Source organism: Raphanus sativus, unplaced genomic scaffold (genome assembly GCF_000801105.2).
Source record: "Raphanus sativus cultivar WK10039 unplaced genomic scaffold, ASM80110v3 Scaffold2064, whole genome shotgun sequence".
Taxonomy (NCBI): Eukaryota; Viridiplantae; Streptophyta; class Magnoliopsida; order Brassicales; family Brassicaceae; genus Raphanus; species Raphanus sativus.
Genome location: NW_026617373.1, coordinates 1 through 17,474, shown reverse-complemented (window position 1 = coordinate 17,474; position 17,474 = coordinate 1). Strand labels below are relative to the sequence as shown.

At 39.2% G+C, this 17,474-nt stretch overlaps 5 protein-coding genes across 6 annotated transcripts; 2 read left to right on the top strand and 3 right to left on the bottom strand.

Moving 5' to 3' along the window:
* The first annotated feature begins 439 nt into the window (after window positions 1–439).
* Window positions 440–2,039, top strand: LOC108843316 (uncharacterized protein At2g39795, mitochondrial). Its single transcript, XM_018616489.2, has 3 exons — window positions 440–679; window positions 776–1,101; window positions 1,656–2,039. The coding sequence occupies exons 1-3, from the start codon at window positions 506–508 to the stop codon at window positions 1,834–1,836; spliced, it is 681 nt and encodes a 226-aa protein (XP_018471991.2). The 5' UTR covers window positions 440–505; the 3' UTR covers window positions 1,837–2,039.
* Window positions 2,040–2,272: 233 nt separating this feature from the next.
* On the bottom strand, window positions 2,273–4,641 carry LOC108839106 (E3 ubiquitin-protein ligase At1g12760). The gene is made up of 5 exons (XM_056999771.1): window positions 4,356–4,641; window positions 3,472–4,160; window positions 3,250–3,375; window positions 2,865–3,156; window positions 2,273–2,774 (listed from the first exon to the last, which is right to left on the bottom strand). Exons 2-5 carry the CDS (start codon window positions 4,131–4,133, stop codon window positions 2,502–2,504), a joined length of 1,353 nt encoding a protein of 450 aa, XP_056855751.1. The 5' UTR covers window positions 4,134–4,160; window positions 4,356–4,641; the 3' UTR covers window positions 2,273–2,501.
* A 534-nt stretch (window positions 4,642–5,175) lies between these two features.
* On the bottom strand, window positions 5,176–6,506 carry LOC130505181 (photosynthetic NDH subunit of subcomplex B 3, chloroplastic-like). Its single transcript, XM_056999772.1, has 6 exons — window positions 6,266–6,506; window positions 6,078–6,191; window positions 5,915–5,968; window positions 5,699–5,761; window positions 5,516–5,578; window positions 5,176–5,414 (listed from the first exon to the last, which is right to left on the bottom strand). The coding sequence occupies exons 1-6, from the start codon at window positions 6,455–6,457 to the stop codon at window positions 5,379–5,381; spliced, it is 522 nt and encodes a 173-aa protein (XP_056855752.1). The 5' UTR covers window positions 6,458–6,506; the 3' UTR covers window positions 5,176–5,378.
* Window positions 6,507–12,165: 5,659 nt separating this feature from the next.
* LOC130505182 (protein TIFY 8-like) lies at window positions 12,166–14,361 on the top strand. Its single transcript, XM_056999773.1, has 6 exons — window positions 12,166–12,602; window positions 13,089–13,249; window positions 13,335–13,549; window positions 13,629–13,725; window positions 13,798–14,026; window positions 14,108–14,361. Exons 1-6 carry the CDS (start codon window positions 12,377–12,379, stop codon window positions 14,209–14,211), a joined length of 1,032 nt encoding a protein of 343 aa, XP_056855753.1. The 5' UTR covers window positions 12,166–12,376; the 3' UTR covers window positions 14,212–14,361.
* A 429-nt stretch (window positions 14,362–14,790) lies between these two features.
* On the bottom strand, window positions 14,791–17,004 carry LOC130494292 (uncharacterized). 2 transcript variants are annotated; one of them, XM_056999774.1, is made up of 9 exons: window positions 16,774–17,004; window positions 16,552–16,626; window positions 16,306–16,431; window positions 16,048–16,218; window positions 15,862–15,941; window positions 15,607–15,646; window positions 15,399–15,506; window positions 15,183–15,263; window positions 14,791–15,078 (listed from the first exon to the last, which is right to left on the bottom strand). In XM_056999774.1, exons 1-9 carry the CDS (start codon window positions 16,801–16,803, stop codon window positions 14,959–14,961), a joined length of 831 nt encoding a protein of 276 aa, XP_056855754.1. In that variant the 5' UTR covers window positions 16,804–17,004; the 3' UTR covers window positions 14,791–14,958. The 2 variants fall into 2 exon arrangements, with proteins under 2 accessions (XP_056855754.1, XP_056855755.1); XM_056999775.1 differs by having other exon boundaries at window positions 16,306–16,425; window positions 16,774–17,003.
* Between the last annotated feature and the right edge of the window lie 470 nt (window positions 17,005–17,474).

Here is a 17,474-nt window from a genome sequence, read left to right as displayed (position 1 = left end):
GACTTTTTGATCTTTTTGAATTATGCTGAATACAATGCGAGACATAGACAAGATAAAAGCTTTCTCTTTGAATTTCTCTTTTCTGTTATTCTTATATGTTTATCTTCATGCTTAGAAACACCATTATAATTCACATGTTTGAACAACTTTTTATAACATACAGTATATTATTATAAACCTACAATAAATATAACCAATTCGAATTCAACCAAACCGATTTAATTAGTATTATCTTTCAGATTTTTGAACAAAAAAACTTTTAAAACTGATTATATTTAGACCAAATTATAATCAAATTGAATAAAACCGAATCAAACCAAACGAAACCGATCCAATTCTGGTTAAGTTCAGTTATAATTTAATCAAAACCAAACCGAACCGACAGAACTGAAATGCCCACACATTGTCTTTTTTTTTTGTCTTGTGTATATAAACCGAAGATTCGTGTTTTATTCGGCGAAGAAAGAAGGCAACTCGCCGCTGTATTCGAGACGGAGAAGTAAAAATGTTGAGAAGAGTGATCGGTAACGTCGCAGTCCGGCGTCAATTTCAAAGAGCTCTATCCAGCAAATCAGGTGGAAGCGGAAAGCCAAGCGACGTTTCAGCTGCGGTGGACTCGATGCTGCTTCGTTCCCTAAAGGAACATTACCTAGAAGTCTCCAAGATGACTCCTCCTCCCGTCGTTCCCCTCTTCTCTAAAAAAAAGATTTAAACCTTGTCCTTAAACCCTAGCTTCCCTCTCACTTAGGGTTTTTGATTGTTTTTTTTTTTGCAGAAAGCGACACCTCCTTCACCGTTCGAGATTGTGAAAGGATCGCTCGAGGGAACCGGCGCTGTTCTGAAGAAATCTGTCGGAAACGAAGAGATCAGCCTCTTCGTGATGAGGCTTGCTCACGGAGGTGGTGATGATGAAGACGAGGATGGGATTAACCAGCTGTTCCTCCACGTGGCTGTGTCGAAGCCGAACCAGGCTGAGTCTCTTCATTTCCTTTGCGGGCTTTACCCGGATGCGTTGGGTATCCACTCTGTTTCCATGAGGCCGAAGCTCGAGGATTTGGAGTTGTCTGATGATCCTGCTCGTTACACTGGCCCTTCTTTTGAGTAACTACTCTTCCTTCACACTCTTCTCTCATAGCGTTGCTCATTAAAAATAATTTGTATTCTTTTTTTAGCTTTCATTATTTTGATTAGTAAGTTTCTAGTAATTCAGTAGAGATCTTGACTGGTGGTACTACACTGAAGAAGAATCTGTGTTCTCTAATCTAGTGTTTTGGGAACTTCTTAGATTGCCTGTAAGCCATCTTATGTGATTCATTTCTGTTTTAATATGTCTTGTCTTCCTACTTTTAGAATAGATGGTTGTGAACAGGATAACTGTGTTAACATTGCTAGTTTACTCATTTTCTGGTTGATGTTCAGGAATATGAACTTATAATGGTGATAGACGCTTTCTAGATAAAGCAGAAGAAGTAGTTTGTTGTATCATGAATCTTCTTCGAATCAAAGATTACTCTTTGGCCTCTTCTTTCTCACTTCTTAAACAAGGATTTGTGTCTGCTTTTTAGCATTGTGTTTATAAAACACGGGACTCAACAGTTGATTAGCAAAGCTTTTTTTATTATTGGCAAATAAGTGTTGGTAAACTGTTTTGACAGAGAGCTGGATGAGAAGATGAGAGACGTATTCCATAGCTTCCTGGAGGAGCGAGGTGTGAACGAGAGTCTCTTCCCGTTTCTTCAGGCATGGCTCTATGTAAAGGATCATCGTAACTTGCTGCGATGGTTCAAATCAGTTGGCACGTATGTGCATGAGAACCCATCTGCGGAAAACGCCTAGGGGGGGCTCTCAATCAGAGAGGGACGTATCTTCTCAGTCTTTTGGTAGAGGTTTATGCGGTTAATTGTTTTGACAAGGCACTGTACCGCTCTTATATGATACAGTTCCAGGGATCGAGTTACTTTTGCTTCTTTCAGACCCTTCTTTCAAGAAAACATATGCATCAGTGATGTTGTTTAAGAAAAGTTAATTTTTGTCAATTCTATGAGCTCTCTTTAGAGGCAAAGCTGTGACACTAATATTACGAAACAAACAAGATCACTCTTGTGATTTTTTAAACATAACTAGAACATAACAACTCGTAATTTTCATGGTCCAGTATAAGGTTTCTTTACACTAAATCTTGATTTTGAGCCGAGAGTCCCTTCACAGGCAAAGGAACTGAAAGAGCCCTGGCTCTAATGAAGGTTTTGTTCGTTGATAAATTCAGATAAAGTAAGAGCAAAAAAAAAAGTATTTGGAACACACTCAAACTCAATCACTGATTCTCGAAACTCTCCTACGCTTTCAGAGGTTTCAGTTTATAAAAGCAAAAAGGCATTTACACCGCACGAGCTTCCTCACCCTTTTCTTCCTGACAATGAGACTCGGACGAATCCAAATTCTCTGTAGGAACAACGCCTTTCCTATTTCGTTATCTCCAACATCGAGCAAATGTCAGACATCTATATAACACTGTTGGCCAAACCGTTATCAACTCTGTGTTCATTCCGCTGTTGCTGTTGCTGATTGTTATCGTTTTCCCCAGAAGAGAGCGAGTTTAAGACCCCCTGGCTTGTCAAATCAGAGTTCTTCTCCCCAACTTCACTCTTGCAAAGAGGGCAACTCGCATTGATCTTGAGCCATTTGTCAACGCACTCTTTGTGGAAGAAATGTGAACAAGGAAGCTCTCTCAGCTCTTCGTTGTTTGCATATCTCGCCAAGCAAATGCAACAAACCTGCAAAACAATTGTAAATACCAAATACTCAGATACTTGATTGTACGTGAGAGTGCATGTACGTAGAGTCAAAACTGTAAGCGAACTCACAGCGTCCTCTCCCGAAATCGCACGTTCGTTATCTGTTCCAGCCGCCACAACTCCACCTTCGCCAGTACTTGACCCATTGTCATCGCCGCCGCTACTTCTGCTTTTCTTCAACTTAAACTTATGCGTCGGCAATGCATTTATAGATTCAGGTGTGGCGCCTCGGGGTTGAGTTAAATCTTCTCTGTATCCGAGAATTGAGATAATGCACGGCAAGCAGCAACATATTGTTGTGCAGAGGATGAAGGGCATTGCGTAGCCAATACAGCTAAAGGTAAGAAACACTAAACACAACCTACAAAATATATAAAAACAAATAAATGAATTGTCTGAGACAAATGCAGCCAACGGTTTCTGTGAAAGTTTGGACTAATCGAAAGACCAGTACCTGTACAAGTTAGGAGCCTCGGCTGCAGATGAATGCCCTCCGAATATCCATACATTACCAACCACAAACCACACCGCAAAGAAGCAATCCAGTGCCATTTTGAAGTATTCCACAATAACTTTAAGCCTGAAAAGAAAAAAGCCAAAACCAAAGACTCAAGTCAGAGATCTAAAACACTAAATTATAGAAAACAGATCATGTAAGAACACCAAGACAATTTACCTAGCAGCACTTATGAACCCATGATATCTACTACGAGAAGGCGTGTTGCTGCTCTGTCGTCCATCTCCTTCAGCAGTCCTGGATATAGAGAACGCGAACGGTCCAGCTGCGACGTTAAGATTAGGACGATGCTGACCAGACTCCTGTTCAGAAGCCTGATTGGAATGATAATACCTCCAGTACAAAAGCGGGAGCGTCGCAACGCACCCACAGGCATAACCCACGATCCAAGCAAACAAGGGAGCGCGTGGATGCTCGTGTTTAGACAAACACAACACAACAATAGCAGCAACGATCTGGCCAAGAGTGAGGAACAGCTCAATTGAAATCCAAAGACCAGAGTTCAAAGGACTTCTCCTCCGGCGGTTGTTTCTAGTAGGATTAGACCTCATAGAAGAAGAGGAAGAAGAAACTGTAGCTGGCTGAGGAACAGTCATCGGAGGAGCAGTGGTAGAAGGTCTCTCAACATCATCATCATTATCGTGTTGTAGAGGCTCCAAAACGTTTGAGATTCTATCGTGAGAAGAGGAGGATGGGATGTCAATGATGTGGTGGTGGTTTGGGGTTTGAGGATCTGATGATGATGATGATGATCGTTCCATGAATGTAGAAGAAAAGGTCTGAGCTTTGCGATGTTGTTGGTTCAGAAGAGAAACACCCATCTAGGGTTTTTGTCCATGGAGAAGTTCCTGCAAAACCCCGCACAACACATCAAAATCGATTGAGCCCTAAATTACTTAAAAACGAAATTGAGCATAAGATTCAAAGATCGGAAAGAGAAAACCCTAGATGGCTAAGAATTGGGTTAAAGTCGATAGATTTAACAAAACCTAATTCCTCGCACCCGAAATTTGATTATTATCGTAAGAAATTAGGGAACAAACCTCCGCCTTCAATGGCTGACTTTTCCCTTTTTTTCTTGCTTCTTCTCCTAAGAAGAGAAAACCCAGAATCCAATTTAGGAAGAAGAGTCAACTTTTTCAGCTATCGAAATCCCTTCCTTGTTCTTGTCGTTGTTTGATCGTACTAGTGTTCTTCTTCAATTCCCCTTTGCGATTTTTTTATTATTATTTTGTGCTCACCGATCAACAAGGGGGTGTGGATATTAAAAAAATATATAGATATTTTCTGGATATTAAAATTTTGGGAGCCAAACAGCAGCAATCACACAAAACAAAAGGAAAACAAAAGAAAAAAAATGTAAAATATTACAGGAGGAGGATGATTCAGAGGGGATAGTGATGGCCTTCTTTGGCCCTTTGCTTTTTTGTTTTCTTTCTCAACAAGAAAATGTTGTAAAGTTAATAAATGAGCAACCCAGGAATTACGTTCTGGCTGCTTTATCCCCTGTTTTTTTTTCTGGTTATGAGCTTTCTTTTATTTTAGGTGATATATCATCAAAGCTTTGACGCTATTTGTTGTATTTTTCCGAGCTGGAAAATTGGTTCTCTAGATGCAACACCAGCTATGTTTTTTTATAGGTGTGTGTGTTTTGCAGTTAGCTTTGATCAATTAGGCGTGTGTGAGAGAGAGAGAGATACAGAGTAGATAGTCTATTTAAATTGGTCAAGACATTTATTTCTGGGGGGACGTATCCATTTAAGAATTTTCAATGTTCATGAATGATACTATATCCTTCCTAATTTGGCATGATTCCCAATCTTTTGTTTCCTAAGTAAACAGTTGTTATATTTAATTTTCAAAAGCTTAAAATCTACCAAGCTTTATAGTAATAAGATACTTGTGACTTTTTTGCCATCTACAAGGAAAAGCTGAAACAGTTTCTAGTTGGAATCGAGCTGTATGGGAGATGTACAAACAGAAAACCAGTATGGGACATATAAATATGGCTCGCGAGCTGATAAATGAAACGAATAGAGAACCCCTTACACATACATGGAGGGAATTCACTTCTTCCATTGCGGAATCCGCTGAACCACAACCTACAAAACCAAATGTGATAGATTCTCAATGAGAAACATCATCCAAAAAGAGTTTGATGTTTGAAAAACAATCTAAAGCTTTAAAAGTAGATAGGTACCACCTTTCCTGAGTTTTCTTTGTTCCCTACTATTGTTTGGCATGCGAGTCTCCAGGATTCAGGCTTCTGCACCAATACCAACAAACAACGCCTTAAGATATGAAAAACATCACTGTTTCTTATTTTTCAATCACAATTTGCCTATCTAAGATGTGAATTAATAATATACAGAGCAGTGAAACTAACTTTCTTCAGGTACTTGTTTTCTGTATCGGTTCTATCGTTCAGAAGTTCTCTGCCATCAAGAATCTGCACATAAGCAAAAGATCAAATGTGATTTTTGGCTTGAATATTTGCTATCAAAATAGAACGAACTAAAGAGATGAAAACACAGCTAATAAAAAGTTCATTCATCTACATCAACATGACGAAGAGATGAAAGATAAATGAAGTTAAACTTGCCTCAACAATGCAAGTTCCACAGCTTCCTCCACCTCCACAATTCATCACTTTCCCCTAATCATCATCACAATTATTTTTTATTTTTTTAAAAGACATTTCAAACACTGTGTAGATCATAAGAGGCAACCGAGAGTAAGTAAAGAGAGTAGTTTTAAAAACTCACGTAAGTGGCGTAAAGATCGATCTTGTTGTCCTGCATAATGCTTCTCAGAAGCTTCTCTCCGCTTACAGCTTTCGCTTTATCCCTCGGATACGACCCGTCGCTCTCAGGCTTCGGCTGCAGCAAATACACAAGTTTTTATTAAAAAATATCGGATCATAACTTAACGAGGATATCGCACCGATCGTTACACCGAAGAACTCGAGCTCTATCTCAGGAGGCGTCGAAATCCCCTGCGGAGATGCTTGGGAAGAAGAAGAAGAAGAAGAGGAAGAAGAGCTACAGGAGATAACTGGAGCTCTTCCATTCACGGAAAATTGTCGATGACGCTGGATTTTCACACCGGAGACTGAGAATCCGAGGTTGAAACCGAGCGAAGCCATTTCTTCTCCGCTTGTATGAAAAGAGATAAACCGCGAAATGTGTGGACTTGGTTTTTCTACAAGTTATGAGGCTTTTTATCTGTTTTTAGCCCATTAATATCGGCCCATTCACCTTTTCTTTTGCGGTGTATATCTTCAATTTTTTTAATATTTATTTTAACCAATCTTCTGAGTTTTGGACTAACTCATGAGAAATTGCTTAATAAGACTGTTATTATTACAGTGATTTTAGCAGTTTTTATACTGTAATTTATTTAAAAAAATCTTCAAAGTCCAAGAAAAGAGAGAGTATTTGATCACATTTTAGCTTTTACCATTTAACCACAGTCATGCATTAATATTGGATCTTGATAAAAGAAAATATTGTAAACAGTAAACCAAAAAAGTAAATTTGGAACTTGTGTGAATATAGTAAGTGGGAAACATGAAATCAGATCAGTCAAAGACAACATAGATGACCAATATCATTTTACTTATTTGTCAGTTTAATCAACATTCGCCCCTATCTTTTCCGGTGAAAAAAAATCCACAGAGTTTTTCTAATAAGATCACAGACAAATAATTATGCATAATTTATAAGTTGACAACTTTACTAACTGACCCACGAACTGAACTTTTTCAAGGTGCGGATAGGTTAGTAGTGTGTTGGTTACATTAGATACAAAAAAAACTTTATTGATTAGACGGTTTTAAATTATTATGAATCTTTTATGATACCTTAATAACAAAAAGAAGTCTATCCATGCAATGATTTTGCCATATTACTTATGCTTTTTGGGTGGATTTTTAATTATATTTGTTATGAAAACTATTACGAGAGATATAAAGATATAGTATATTCACATATATCTACTTTCTTAGATAGTTTCCTATTCGATAGATTGCCATTATTCTCTCTAGGTTTACGCCTCTGATCAGAGAGCTATATATACTTTGTAATATCGAGATCAATAACACAAGTTAACATTCAGCAATTCATAAGTTTGTCATGGTATCAGAGCTTGATCCATTCCTTTAAATTCGCTGATTTCTTACTCTAAAAAGAGCTGCCTCTGTTCTTCATACACGAGAAACAGAGCCGCTTGTTCGAGTTCTCTAATTCAAATCAATTCTGCGCAAGATGTCTATCACTGACGAAACCGCAAAGACTAAAAGACGGACGATCTCACCATACGATCTCACGTCGGGAGATAACCCAGGAGCTGTGATTTCATCCCCGTTGCTTAACGGTACGAACTACGACGAATGGGCGATTAATTTACGCATGGCTTTGAGTTCACGCAAAAAGTTTGGTTTCATCGATGGGAGTATCCCGAAACCAGAAGCGAACTCTCCTACACTTGAAGATTGGGTTGCTAATAATCATCTATTGGTGGGTTGGATAAAACAGACCATAGAAACTAAAATCCGATCATCAATTTCGACAAGAGAAGTGGCAAAGGAACTTTGGGATATCATCAAGAAGAGATTCTCAGTGAAAAGTGGGGCTCGACTACAACAGCTCCGCAACTCCTTAGCTACATGTAAACAAAACGGGTCATCTGTAGATGACTACTTTGGAAGGTTGACAAAGATTTGGGATGGCATAAGGGAATGTATGAACACAAAACAGTGTAGTTGTGGGAAGTGTGAGTGCGATCTTAACACAGCACATGAAGCAGAACGTGAACTGCTCCGGGTTCATGATTTCCTATCGGGACTTGACGACACAGCTCATGGTGTCATCCGCTCTCAAATATGTGCGATAACACCTCTCCCAGACCTTGACAGCGTGTATCAAACTATAGTTCAGAATGAAACTATTCGCTCCACTGTGGCTCAAGAGACGCAAGTCATGAGCTTTACTTCTCAAGTTAATCGTGATCAGACTCGTCGTCCGAACAATACCGTCCAGGCATCGTCATCATATCCTGGCAACAAGGATTTATCACGGAAGTGTACGGTTTGTGGGCGTACGGGTCATGAAGCTGTCGCCTGTTTTCGCGTTGTTGGTTACCCTGAGTGGTATGGAACTTCTGGTCGTGGACGTGGAGGAACAAATAGAGGTCGCAGTCTGCAGCCTCGTGCCAACAGTACACAGATCGTCGGAGCTAATGCAGCTGCGGTTTCATCGCCAGTGGTGCTTACAGAGGCTGATCGACAGGGTCTTACTGGCATATCAGATGAGCAGTGGAAGATTATTCAAAAAATGGTGGGACAGAAACCGAAGACAGACACTCTGAGTGGTAAGAATGATTGTGTTGAATGGATTTTAGACACAGGTGCGACGCACCATATGACTGGGAAAGTCGAATGTCTGGAAGATGTTCGTCCTATAATCCCAGTATCAGTAAGGTTGCCCACGGGTTCGAACGTTCTCTCCTCGAGACAAGGAACTGTTTCCTTAAATTCACACCTTATCCTTCATAACGTGTTTCTTGTTGATGGATTTGACACCAACCTTATTTCTTTTGGCCAATTGGTCACCGATAATGGTTTGGTAGGACAAATAACTGATAAATTGTTGCTGTTACAGGACCGCATTACGATGACGCTGATTGGGATGGGTGAAAGAGAGAGAGGGACTGTACCGGATGAGAGTTGCTGAGACGGTTACATCGCTGACTACTAGTGTGGGTGAAGAATCAGTCTTATGGCATCATCGTTTGGGACACCCGTCTCACCGTGTCGTCAGTTTGCTTCCTGGTGTTACTAGTAATAAGGATTTTTTTAAGAATTGTGATATTTGCTTTCGCGCTAAACAAACTCGTCAATGTTTTCCAGATAGTTCAAATTGTTCTAATGCAATTTTTGATTTGATTCATTGCGACCTATGGGGTCCATATCGTACTACGGCTTTGTGTGGAACTAGATATTTCTTAACCATTGTTGATGATCATTCTAGAGCGGTTTGGGTATATCTCCTGAAAGACAAAACTTCCGTCTCAAGTCATTTACGAGACTTCATTACGTTGATTCAAACACAGTTTTCGAAGAAAATCAAAACAGTAAGGAGTGACAATGGAACAGAATTTCTATGTCTTTCCAGATTTTTTCAAGAAAATGGGATTCAACATGAAACATCATGTGTTTATACTCCACAACAAAACGGGCGAGTGGAACGTAAACACAGACATATACTTAATATTGCTCGAGCTTTGAGGTTTCAAGCACATCTTCCGATTGAATATTGGGGCGAGTGTGTTAAGACGGCTGTCTACATTCTCAACAGAACACCATCACAGCTGCTTAATGGGAAAACACCTTTCGAAAGGTTATATGGTCGGATTCCATCTTTTAAACATCTGCGTGTTTTTGGTTGCTTAGCTTATGCTCATAACCAGCATCATCATGGTGACAAATTTGCCACTCGAAGTCGACGCTGTGCGTTTCTTGGATATCCAATGGGGAAGAAAGGATGGCTGCTATTTGACATGGACACAGAAAAAGTGTTTGTTTCCAGAGATGTGGTATTTTGTGAGGATCAGTTTCCTTTTGCCGCTATGTCTCAGACCTTACCAGTATCAGAGACTACGCCAGAGATAGTAGAGGCAGCATTTGATGACTCTGATTCAGAAGCTGCAGAAGTAGAAGTAGAACACGATGAGGAGCTAGGTACGGCACCAATGGCTGTAACTGTCATGGAACAACCACCGGTGGTGGCTCCCGTACCAGAGACCAACCCGATTGTAACTTCTCTGGTTGAGGATGTAGGTGCATCTCAACAAGAAGTACTGGGCAGAGGACACAGACAGAAAATTCCATCATCTCGCCTCCATGATTACATAGTCAATACAGTCTCCCTTGATACCTCTCTCTCTCACTCGGAAAAATCACCATCTCAACAGCTGTCCTCAGGTTCGTTATATCCAATCTCTGATGTTCTATCTTGTGAAAAATTTTCTCCTCGTTATCGCAGCTTCTTGGCATCACTGGAATCCCTTCAGATACCACGTAGTTTTCAAGAGGCTGTTCGTGATAAAATCTGGAATGGTTCCATGGGTGCTGAAATGACTGCTCTCGAGGAACAACACACGTGGGATTTAGAACATCTTCCTCCAAATAAGAAAGCACTTGACAGCAAATGGGTTCATACGATCAAATATAATTCGGACGGTACTGTGTCACGTCCCAAATCGAGACTTGTAGTCTGCGGAAACAGACAGAAACATGGGGTTGATTACACAGATACGTTTTCTCCAGTCGCAAAGATGACTACAGTTAGGGTCTTCTTGGACTATGCTGCTAAGAAGAATCATGAGGTTCATCAGATGGATGTTCACAATGCATTTCTTCATGGGGATCTACATGAGGAGGTGTATATGAAAATTCCACAAGGTTTTCGGTCACCTAATGAGACTCGGGTGTGTCGTCTTCGCAAATCTCTATATGGTCTCAAACAAGCTCCTCGCTGTTGGTTTGCTAAACTTAAGGATGCTCTTATCAACTATGGTTTCACGCAAACGAGGTCGGATTACACCTTGTTTGTGTATTTTAAGCGTGGTGTTTCCATCAGATTACTTGCTTATGTTGATGACTTAATTATCTCAGGGAGCAGTCCCGCTGATATTAAGTTACTGAAAGATTACTTATCTGTGTGTTTTCACATGAAAGACTTGGGTTTTCTTAAATATTTTTTGGGCATCGAAGTGGCTAGGAGCGCTGCTGGATTCTATTTATGTCAAAGAAAGTATGCGACTGATATTGTCACTGAGATGGGATTACTTGGCTGCAAGCCTGCTGGGTCTCCTATGGATCAGAATCACCAGCTTGGTCGAGTTAAAGGTCCAGTCATTGCTGAACCAGAACGCTATCATAGATTGGTCGGTCGGCTTATATATCTTGCTGCGACACGTCCCGATCTTACATACTCAGTGCATATTCTTTCGCAGTTTATGCAAGCACCGATGGAAGAGCACTGGCTTGCAGCATTGAAGGTGGTGAGATATTTAAAAGGGACGTTGGGCCAAGGCATTCTGTTAGATGCAAAATCACCTCTCCATGTTACTGGTTGGTGTGATTCAGACTGGGGGGGATGTACTACTTCTCGTCGTTCACTATCAGGTTGGATAGTACAGTTGGGAGCATCTCCAATATCATGGAAATCAAAGAAACAAGACACAGTATCATGTTCCTCTGCAGAAGCTGAATATCGTGCCATGGGAGCAATCACCAAGGAATTACTATGGCTCAAACGGTTGCTTAAGGAAATGGGTGTCAATCATCCTGAGCCAATGACATTGCATTGTGATAGTCAGCCTGCAATACATATCAGTTCCAATCCGGTTTTCCATGAAAGGACGAAGAATATTGAGATTGAGTGCCACTTTATCAGAGATGAGATTGTTAAGGGAGTTCTCAAGCCAAGCTATGTCACAACGAAGGACCAGCTCGCAGACATTTTCACTAAAGCATTGGGGCGCAAAGAGTTCGACATGTTCTTCTCCAAGTTGGGCATTCGCAACTTACATGCTCCAACTTGAGGGGGAGTATTACGAGAGATATAAAGATATAGTATATTCACATATATCTACTTTCTTAGATAGTTTCCTATTCGATAGATTGCCATTATTCTCTCTAGGTTTACGCCTCTGATCAGAGAGCTATATATACTTTGTAATATCGAGATCAATAACACAAGTTAACATTCAGCAATTCATAAGTTTGTCAAAAACATATGATGATTATAGGCTCAATTAAAAATCATATAAGAGAAACACAATAAAGAGAGCTGAGATTCAAGGACATAAAGACAAGTCTTTCTCGCCTTTTCTTTTATTTACACTGACCTAGAAAAGAAAAAAAAAAGACACTCTGATCTCTCTCTTTCTTCTTCCTCGTTGAGTGTGTCCATGAAATAATACGAAGAGAACAAACCGTAATGGAGGAGGAAATGGTGGCGAAGTAGTAGCTACACTGACACAACTTATTGATCAAACGATGAACCGCAACAGCAATGACAATGTTGATTCTCGTCGTCTCAGGGAGAAAGAGCAAGATAAGAAGCTCTTGTTCCATGACTTCCTAGGTTCCAAGACCGCAACTTTAACTTCCACTTCCATGTCGTCTGACCACAAGTTACCACTGGATAAAGCAGCTAAACCCACGACAGCTTCCGCTTCCTCCGTCGGTGGACGCGGCGGTCTTTCCTCAGCCTCCGATCTTGGTTCTTCTCTCTCTCTATATATCTTTCTCTCTTTATGCTGTGCTGCTACTGATGTGGTTTAAGCTGATTCCTCTGTACGTCTAGGGTTTCTATCTACAGAGCCTTTTTACTTAGATTCGATTCATGATCATGTTAGTAAGTTTCTAAAGGTGGAAACTTTTCGTCAATTCATTCATTTCTGATTAGATCTCATAAGTAGAAAAAACTGGAACATCTTTGGTTTGTGAGTGTTCATTGTCTTGTTCCCTTAATTCTAATTTGAAAATTCTATGAACATGAACATGGTTTTTGAGTGATCATGTGGTTAGTGAAGGACACAGCCTCTTCCTGTCTTTCCAACCATAATGTCTGTGGTTGATTAGTTGGGGACATTGGTAGTGAATTTTGAGTGATGAGTTTGGTGGGTCATACCCATTTGAGGTTGTGATGCCTTTCATATGAATTGGTCTTCTTTATTGCCTCTCTCTCTCTCTTTGCTTGATGTAGGTAGCGGTGGGGGTAGTCATCTTGATGGGATACAATTGTTTGGACAAAGAAGAGAAGCTTCTGGCTCAATCATGAGCAATCGATTTTCCGGGAACAAAAGAAGTAACTCGGATTCACACATCACTACTCAAGACCATCCAGAGACTCTGCACTGGTCCAAGGTATGATAAACCAGAACCAAACCTACATAACTTCTTCACTATCTTCAGAGCTTAGTAGAACTCAGAGTTTCTGTGATCTGTCTAGTTGCTAAGAAGCGGACCAATGAATGTGGCAAACCAGTCTCCACGGGGAGGAGGTCAGATCAGTCACTTGCTTCATCAGCTGTCTTCAAGCAGGTTCAAAGATGAAAACGTGGTCGCTGCAGATGAAGGCTCACGAACAGGGATGAAAGGTCCTCGTATCATGAGTTCTTACACGATGCCAAACCCGAGCAAAGTCGAATGTTTCACCCCTTCAAGGTGACAGTTAGCTTCTAGTGATCATGTCTCTAGTTTTTTGATGCTTTCTCTTCAATTCATTTTCTTTTTGTATTTGCAGTACCGGGAATAGGAAAGAGTTGACTTCAAGTACTAAGCAGATGACTATCTTCTATGGTGGTCAAGCTCATGTCTTTGATGATGTTCACCCAAACAAAGTAATCCTCTTATCTCTTTGCTTAAACACTTTCATATTCAAGTTATATATGAACGCTAATGTTTCCTTGCAGGCAGATGTGATAATGGCTTTGGCAGGATCAAGCGGAGGCTCATGGTCTACGGATTTGTCTCATAAACTCAAGACAAAGAACAACACAAGCGACGGTCCATACAAACTAGGTCAGATGTTTGAAGGAGGAGGCAGCTCTAGAGAAACACCGTTTTTATCCCCGGAGATTCGTGGAAGGCCGGTTCATCAGGACACCTCCAGTGCCTGTCACAGGATGTTTACACAACCAGGTGACTTCTTATTTAAAAAAAAAAAAAAATTGGAGCTACTCTTACAAGTACATGGTGCTCAAAATGTTATATGTTTTGCAGGTCGAGAACTTCAAGGAAGTATCATCTCAAGGAGACGGGATACTCCCAGAGATCAGGTTCACATATCAGATCCTGAAAAGAAGCCGTCTGAATATGAGAGATGATGATGAATGTGGCATTTCTTTCTTCTAAGCTATTATTATAAGTTCAGACCTTGATAGGCAGAGCCAGTTACTATGTTCTATATGCCTTTCTAGGCTTTTTGTATTCAAAACATATCTTTCTCAATGATTTAAGAGTATTATTCTTTTTAACCTGTGTTTGTCTTTGTGGTTCTTTGTCAGACAAATCTCATCTTTCATCTCATGAGAAAGTCTTTCTCATGATCTGACTTAATTGGAAACTCTAATTGTAAAATCGTAGTTTCTAAATAATAAATATTACTTGGACAATCTAATCGTAGTTCTCCACAGGTGGCTTGCGAGTGTAGGGTTGAGTTAATATTTATTATTTAGAAACTACGATTTTACAACTAGAGTTTCCAATTAAGTCAGAACATGAGAAAGACTTTCTCATGAGATGAAAGATGAGATTTGTCTGAGAAAGAACCACAAAGACAAACACAGGTTAAAAGAACACCCCGCCAACAACTACTCCTTGTTGATGACAGACCTTTGATAACTATATATTAACCACATGGTGTGGAAATCGTTTTAAAAGGATACAATCAGGAACCATCCAAATTTTAGCACACTCAAAACACTTTTAAACTGTTGAAACTCAAATAAGTTGGTGCTTGAAAATATACTTTATAAAAGACAAACTCAGCAAACTATCTATCGATATCATAGGCTGAAGAGACAAACTTGTTTAAAATCACCAAGTCCAAATAATGTCAGCTTTGAAAATACTTATACTTGGAAAGAATTATAGCATTTTCTTTGCTCTGCAGCTGCAGCAGTATACTTTTCTTTTGAAGCATCACAGAGCCTCTGCTCTTCTTGAAGCCCAAGTTGTACCTTTCCTAGCTTCTGCAGTTATGACAAATCATTGAGCCAAAGTTATGCAAGTTGAGCTAGATTCATGCTTGGCGCCTCAAATCATGCAGCTAATTGAATAAGACTTATTAGATAACCTGTTGGATTCCTTTCATGACTACTTCCATTGAATCAATTAGCTTCACGCGGCCAGTAGGTGTACGAATCACGTCTTGAAACTGCATTCAAGTCAACTTAGTATGATCCTAGACTTTTCTTGACGACAAGCACATGATATATCTAAAGGTAAAACGTAAAGATTTGATATGCAAACAGACAGAAATTAGCTAAAGCAATAATGCATGTATTTTTACCTGTGAACCTATTGAATTCAGTAATGAAATCTCCTTTAGCATCAAATCTTTTATTTCTGAAAGAGCATTGTATGTCCCATAGAGCTTCCTAGTTTGTTGAAGCTTCTCCTGTTTATAGTAAGAATTAATTGAACATAAAGGTTTTTCAATCAATGAGAGACATTGCAAGTTACATTTTCAACCAACCATGAAACAAGACCATTCGAACCTGTATACAAACATTAAGCTCTGAGAATCTTCTTTCATATCTGCACGGAATGAGAGAGTGGACTTTAGCGTGCAACAAGTACATCAAAAGGGAAACTAGCTATAGTGAAACTAGATTCCTAGATGATGCTAGAGACAAAGAAATTTGAGTCTTGAGAAGATGATGATTCCATATCTTTACAACATAAAGATAACAACTCAACGCCAAGTAGTACACACTAATACAATAGTAAGAAGTAGGGGAAGGAGACCATACTGGAGGAGTTCAGATTGGCATGGTACATCATCAATCTGTCGCTTCAGAGACACTATTTCTCTTAGCGTTGCTGCAAGCTCCTACAGTGAAACAAGGGAGAAGCAACCATAACCTTGTTAAAAGAAAACATTGGAGAAACCTGAATCTCAATCTCAAGAATGTATAGAGACAGTCTATATAGAGTACCTTCTTTGCTGAAGTGAGATGATCCAGTGATTCAACCAACAAAACATCTAAATCTTCCTCGGGAATCTCACCCTTTGCGACTCTCTCCTCCAAACCACAAACAGCATCTTCTAACGCAGAACGCTTGGCATCGCAGTTCGACCGGACTTCAGATTCCTGTTTTTCTAATTCCTGAACAATAATACCTACAAATATTGAGTTTCACATTCACTCACAATAGAGTAATAAAAAAACCTACAAAACACTTATATAATTCACCTTGAGTGATCTCAAAAGAGGTATCAACTCCTCCTGGACTGAAACTGAAACATCAACAACACCTTCAGCGTTTATTCTTTCTCGCAACTGCTGCAGCTTATCCTTAACATCACATTTTCTCTGATTCTAAGTTACAAACAGTAACAAAGTTATTAAAAAAAAAAAAGGAACTATCAGTGTTAAATCAACAAAGACTTAGAAAGCAAAAGACATTTTTTTTTGTTGCTGAAAAAACAAAAGAGCTACCTGTTCCCTCACTTTCCCACCCAATTCTCTTATAGAAGCCTTCAGATTTGTCACCATATCCTCTGAAGAACAAACCTGTTGGTTACAGAGAGTATTATCAGAGTTTGCCTAATTCTTAACCAGGAGATCAAACGATTAAAAAAAAAAGAGGTTTCTTTCATCAAAAAACACAAAATGCTATAGATCGAGGAAAAACGTTCGTCAACGCTCCTCTGTGCTAACCTCTTCACTGCTATCTTCTTTTCCCATCATTCACTCAAACCCCCCAGTGATCTTCGAATGGATTCGTCAAAGAAGGAGAAACAGTGTCCCTTTATAATCCGTCAATCTGTAACGATCGCCAGAAACGACCGGAGGCAACACAATTGAGAGAAACCAACTTTAACTTAGACCATCTCCAACCACCACGACATTATTTTTTAGGGTCCAAAATATACTCCCTCTGTTTCCATTTTGGTGAGAAAAAATTGTTTCAAACAATATATAAGTAATTTTTATATTTTAATTTATTCTTTTATTTATTACATAATGTGTGGTTATTTAAATAATATCAATTTTGTAAATGGTTAAATTTATGGTGATTAAATGCTACTTTTAAAAAAGATATCAAATTTCTTAATATTAGTACTTTAAGCTAACCTATTTACATTGTAAAATGGAGGAAGAGTGCCATTTAGTCATTATTATAAAAGCTTCACTAAATCAAAATTTAAAATCTTTCAAAATCTTTCAGAGTAGTCAAATTTTTCGAATTCAATACTAATTCATAAAGTGAAGATCAGCAAAGATCTTCTCATACTAATTTTCCTTAATTCAATACTAATTTTCCTTAATTCAATACTAATTCATAAAAAAAAATATAAGTAATTCTCATACTTTAATTTATTCTTTTATTTATTAGATAATGTGTGGTTATTTAAATA

What these genes read in the sequence shown, in the direction of transcription:
- LOC108843316 (XM_018616489.2), top strand. Translation starts at nt 506, where the DNA reads ATGTTGAGAAGAGTGATCGGTAACGTCGCAGTCCGGCGTCAATTTCAA. An exon ending in CCAAGATGACTCCTCCTCCC is followed by an intron (nt 680 to 775) that starts GTCGTTCCCCTC and finishes TTTTTTTTGCAG; the next exon opens with AAAGCGACACCTCCTTCACC. An exon ending in TACACTGGCCCTTCTTTTGA is followed by an intron (nt 1,102 to 1,655) that starts GTAACTACTCTT and finishes CTGTTTTGACAG; the next exon opens with AGAGCTGGATGAGAAGATGA.
- LOC108839106 (XM_056999771.1), bottom strand. Translation starts at nt 4,133, where the DNA reads ATGGGTGTTTCTCTTCTGAACCAACAACATCGCAAAGCTCAGACCTTT. An exon ending in GGGTTCATAAGTGCTGCTAG is followed by an intron (nt 3,376 to 3,471) that starts GTAAATTGTCTT and finishes TTTTCTTTTCAG; the next exon opens with GCTTAAAGTTATTGTGGAAT. An exon ending in CGATTTCGGGAGAGGACGCT is followed by an intron (nt 2,775 to 2,864) that starts GTGAGTTCGCTT and finishes ATTGTTTTGCAG; the next exon opens with GTTTGTTGCATTTGCTTGGC.
- LOC130505181 (XM_056999772.1), bottom strand. Translation starts at nt 6,457, where the DNA reads ATGGCTTCGCTCGGTTTCAACCTCGGATTCTCAGTCTCCGGTGTGAAA. An exon ending in TAGAGCTCGAGTTCTTCGGT is followed by an intron (nt 6,192 to 6,265) that starts GTAACGATCGGT and finishes TATTTGCTGCAG; the next exon opens with CCGAAGCCTGAGAGCGACGG. An exon ending in GTGGAACTTGCATTGTTGAG is followed by an intron (nt 5,762 to 5,914) that starts GCAAGTTTAACT and finishes GCTTATGTGCAG; the next exon opens with ATTCTTGATGGCAGAGAACT.
- LOC130505182 (XM_056999773.1), top strand. Translation starts at nt 12,377, where the DNA reads ATGAACCGCAACAGCAATGACAATGTTGATTCTCGTCGTCTCAGGGAG. An exon ending in TTCCTCAGCCTCCGATCTTG is followed by an intron (nt 12,603 to 13,088) that starts GTTCTTCTCTCT and finishes TGCTTGATGTAG; the next exon opens with GTAGCGGTGGGGGTAGTCAT. An exon ending in AGACTCTGCACTGGTCCAAG is followed by an intron (nt 13,250 to 13,334) that starts GTATGATAAACC and finishes TGATCTGTCTAG; the next exon opens with TTGCTAAGAAGCGGACCAAT.
- LOC130494292 (XM_056999774.1), bottom strand. Translation starts at nt 16,803, where the DNA reads ATGATGGGAAAAGAAGATAGCAGTGAAGAG. An exon ending in GTGGGAAAGTGAGGGAACAG is followed by an intron (nt 16,432 to 16,551) that starts GTAGCTCTTTTG and finishes TTTGTAACTTAG; the next exon opens with AATCAGAGAAAATGTGATGT. An exon ending in ATCTCACTTCAGCAAAGAAG is followed by an intron (nt 15,942 to 16,047) that starts GTACTCTATATA and finishes GTTTCACTGTAG; the next exon opens with GAGCTTGCAGCAACGCTAAG.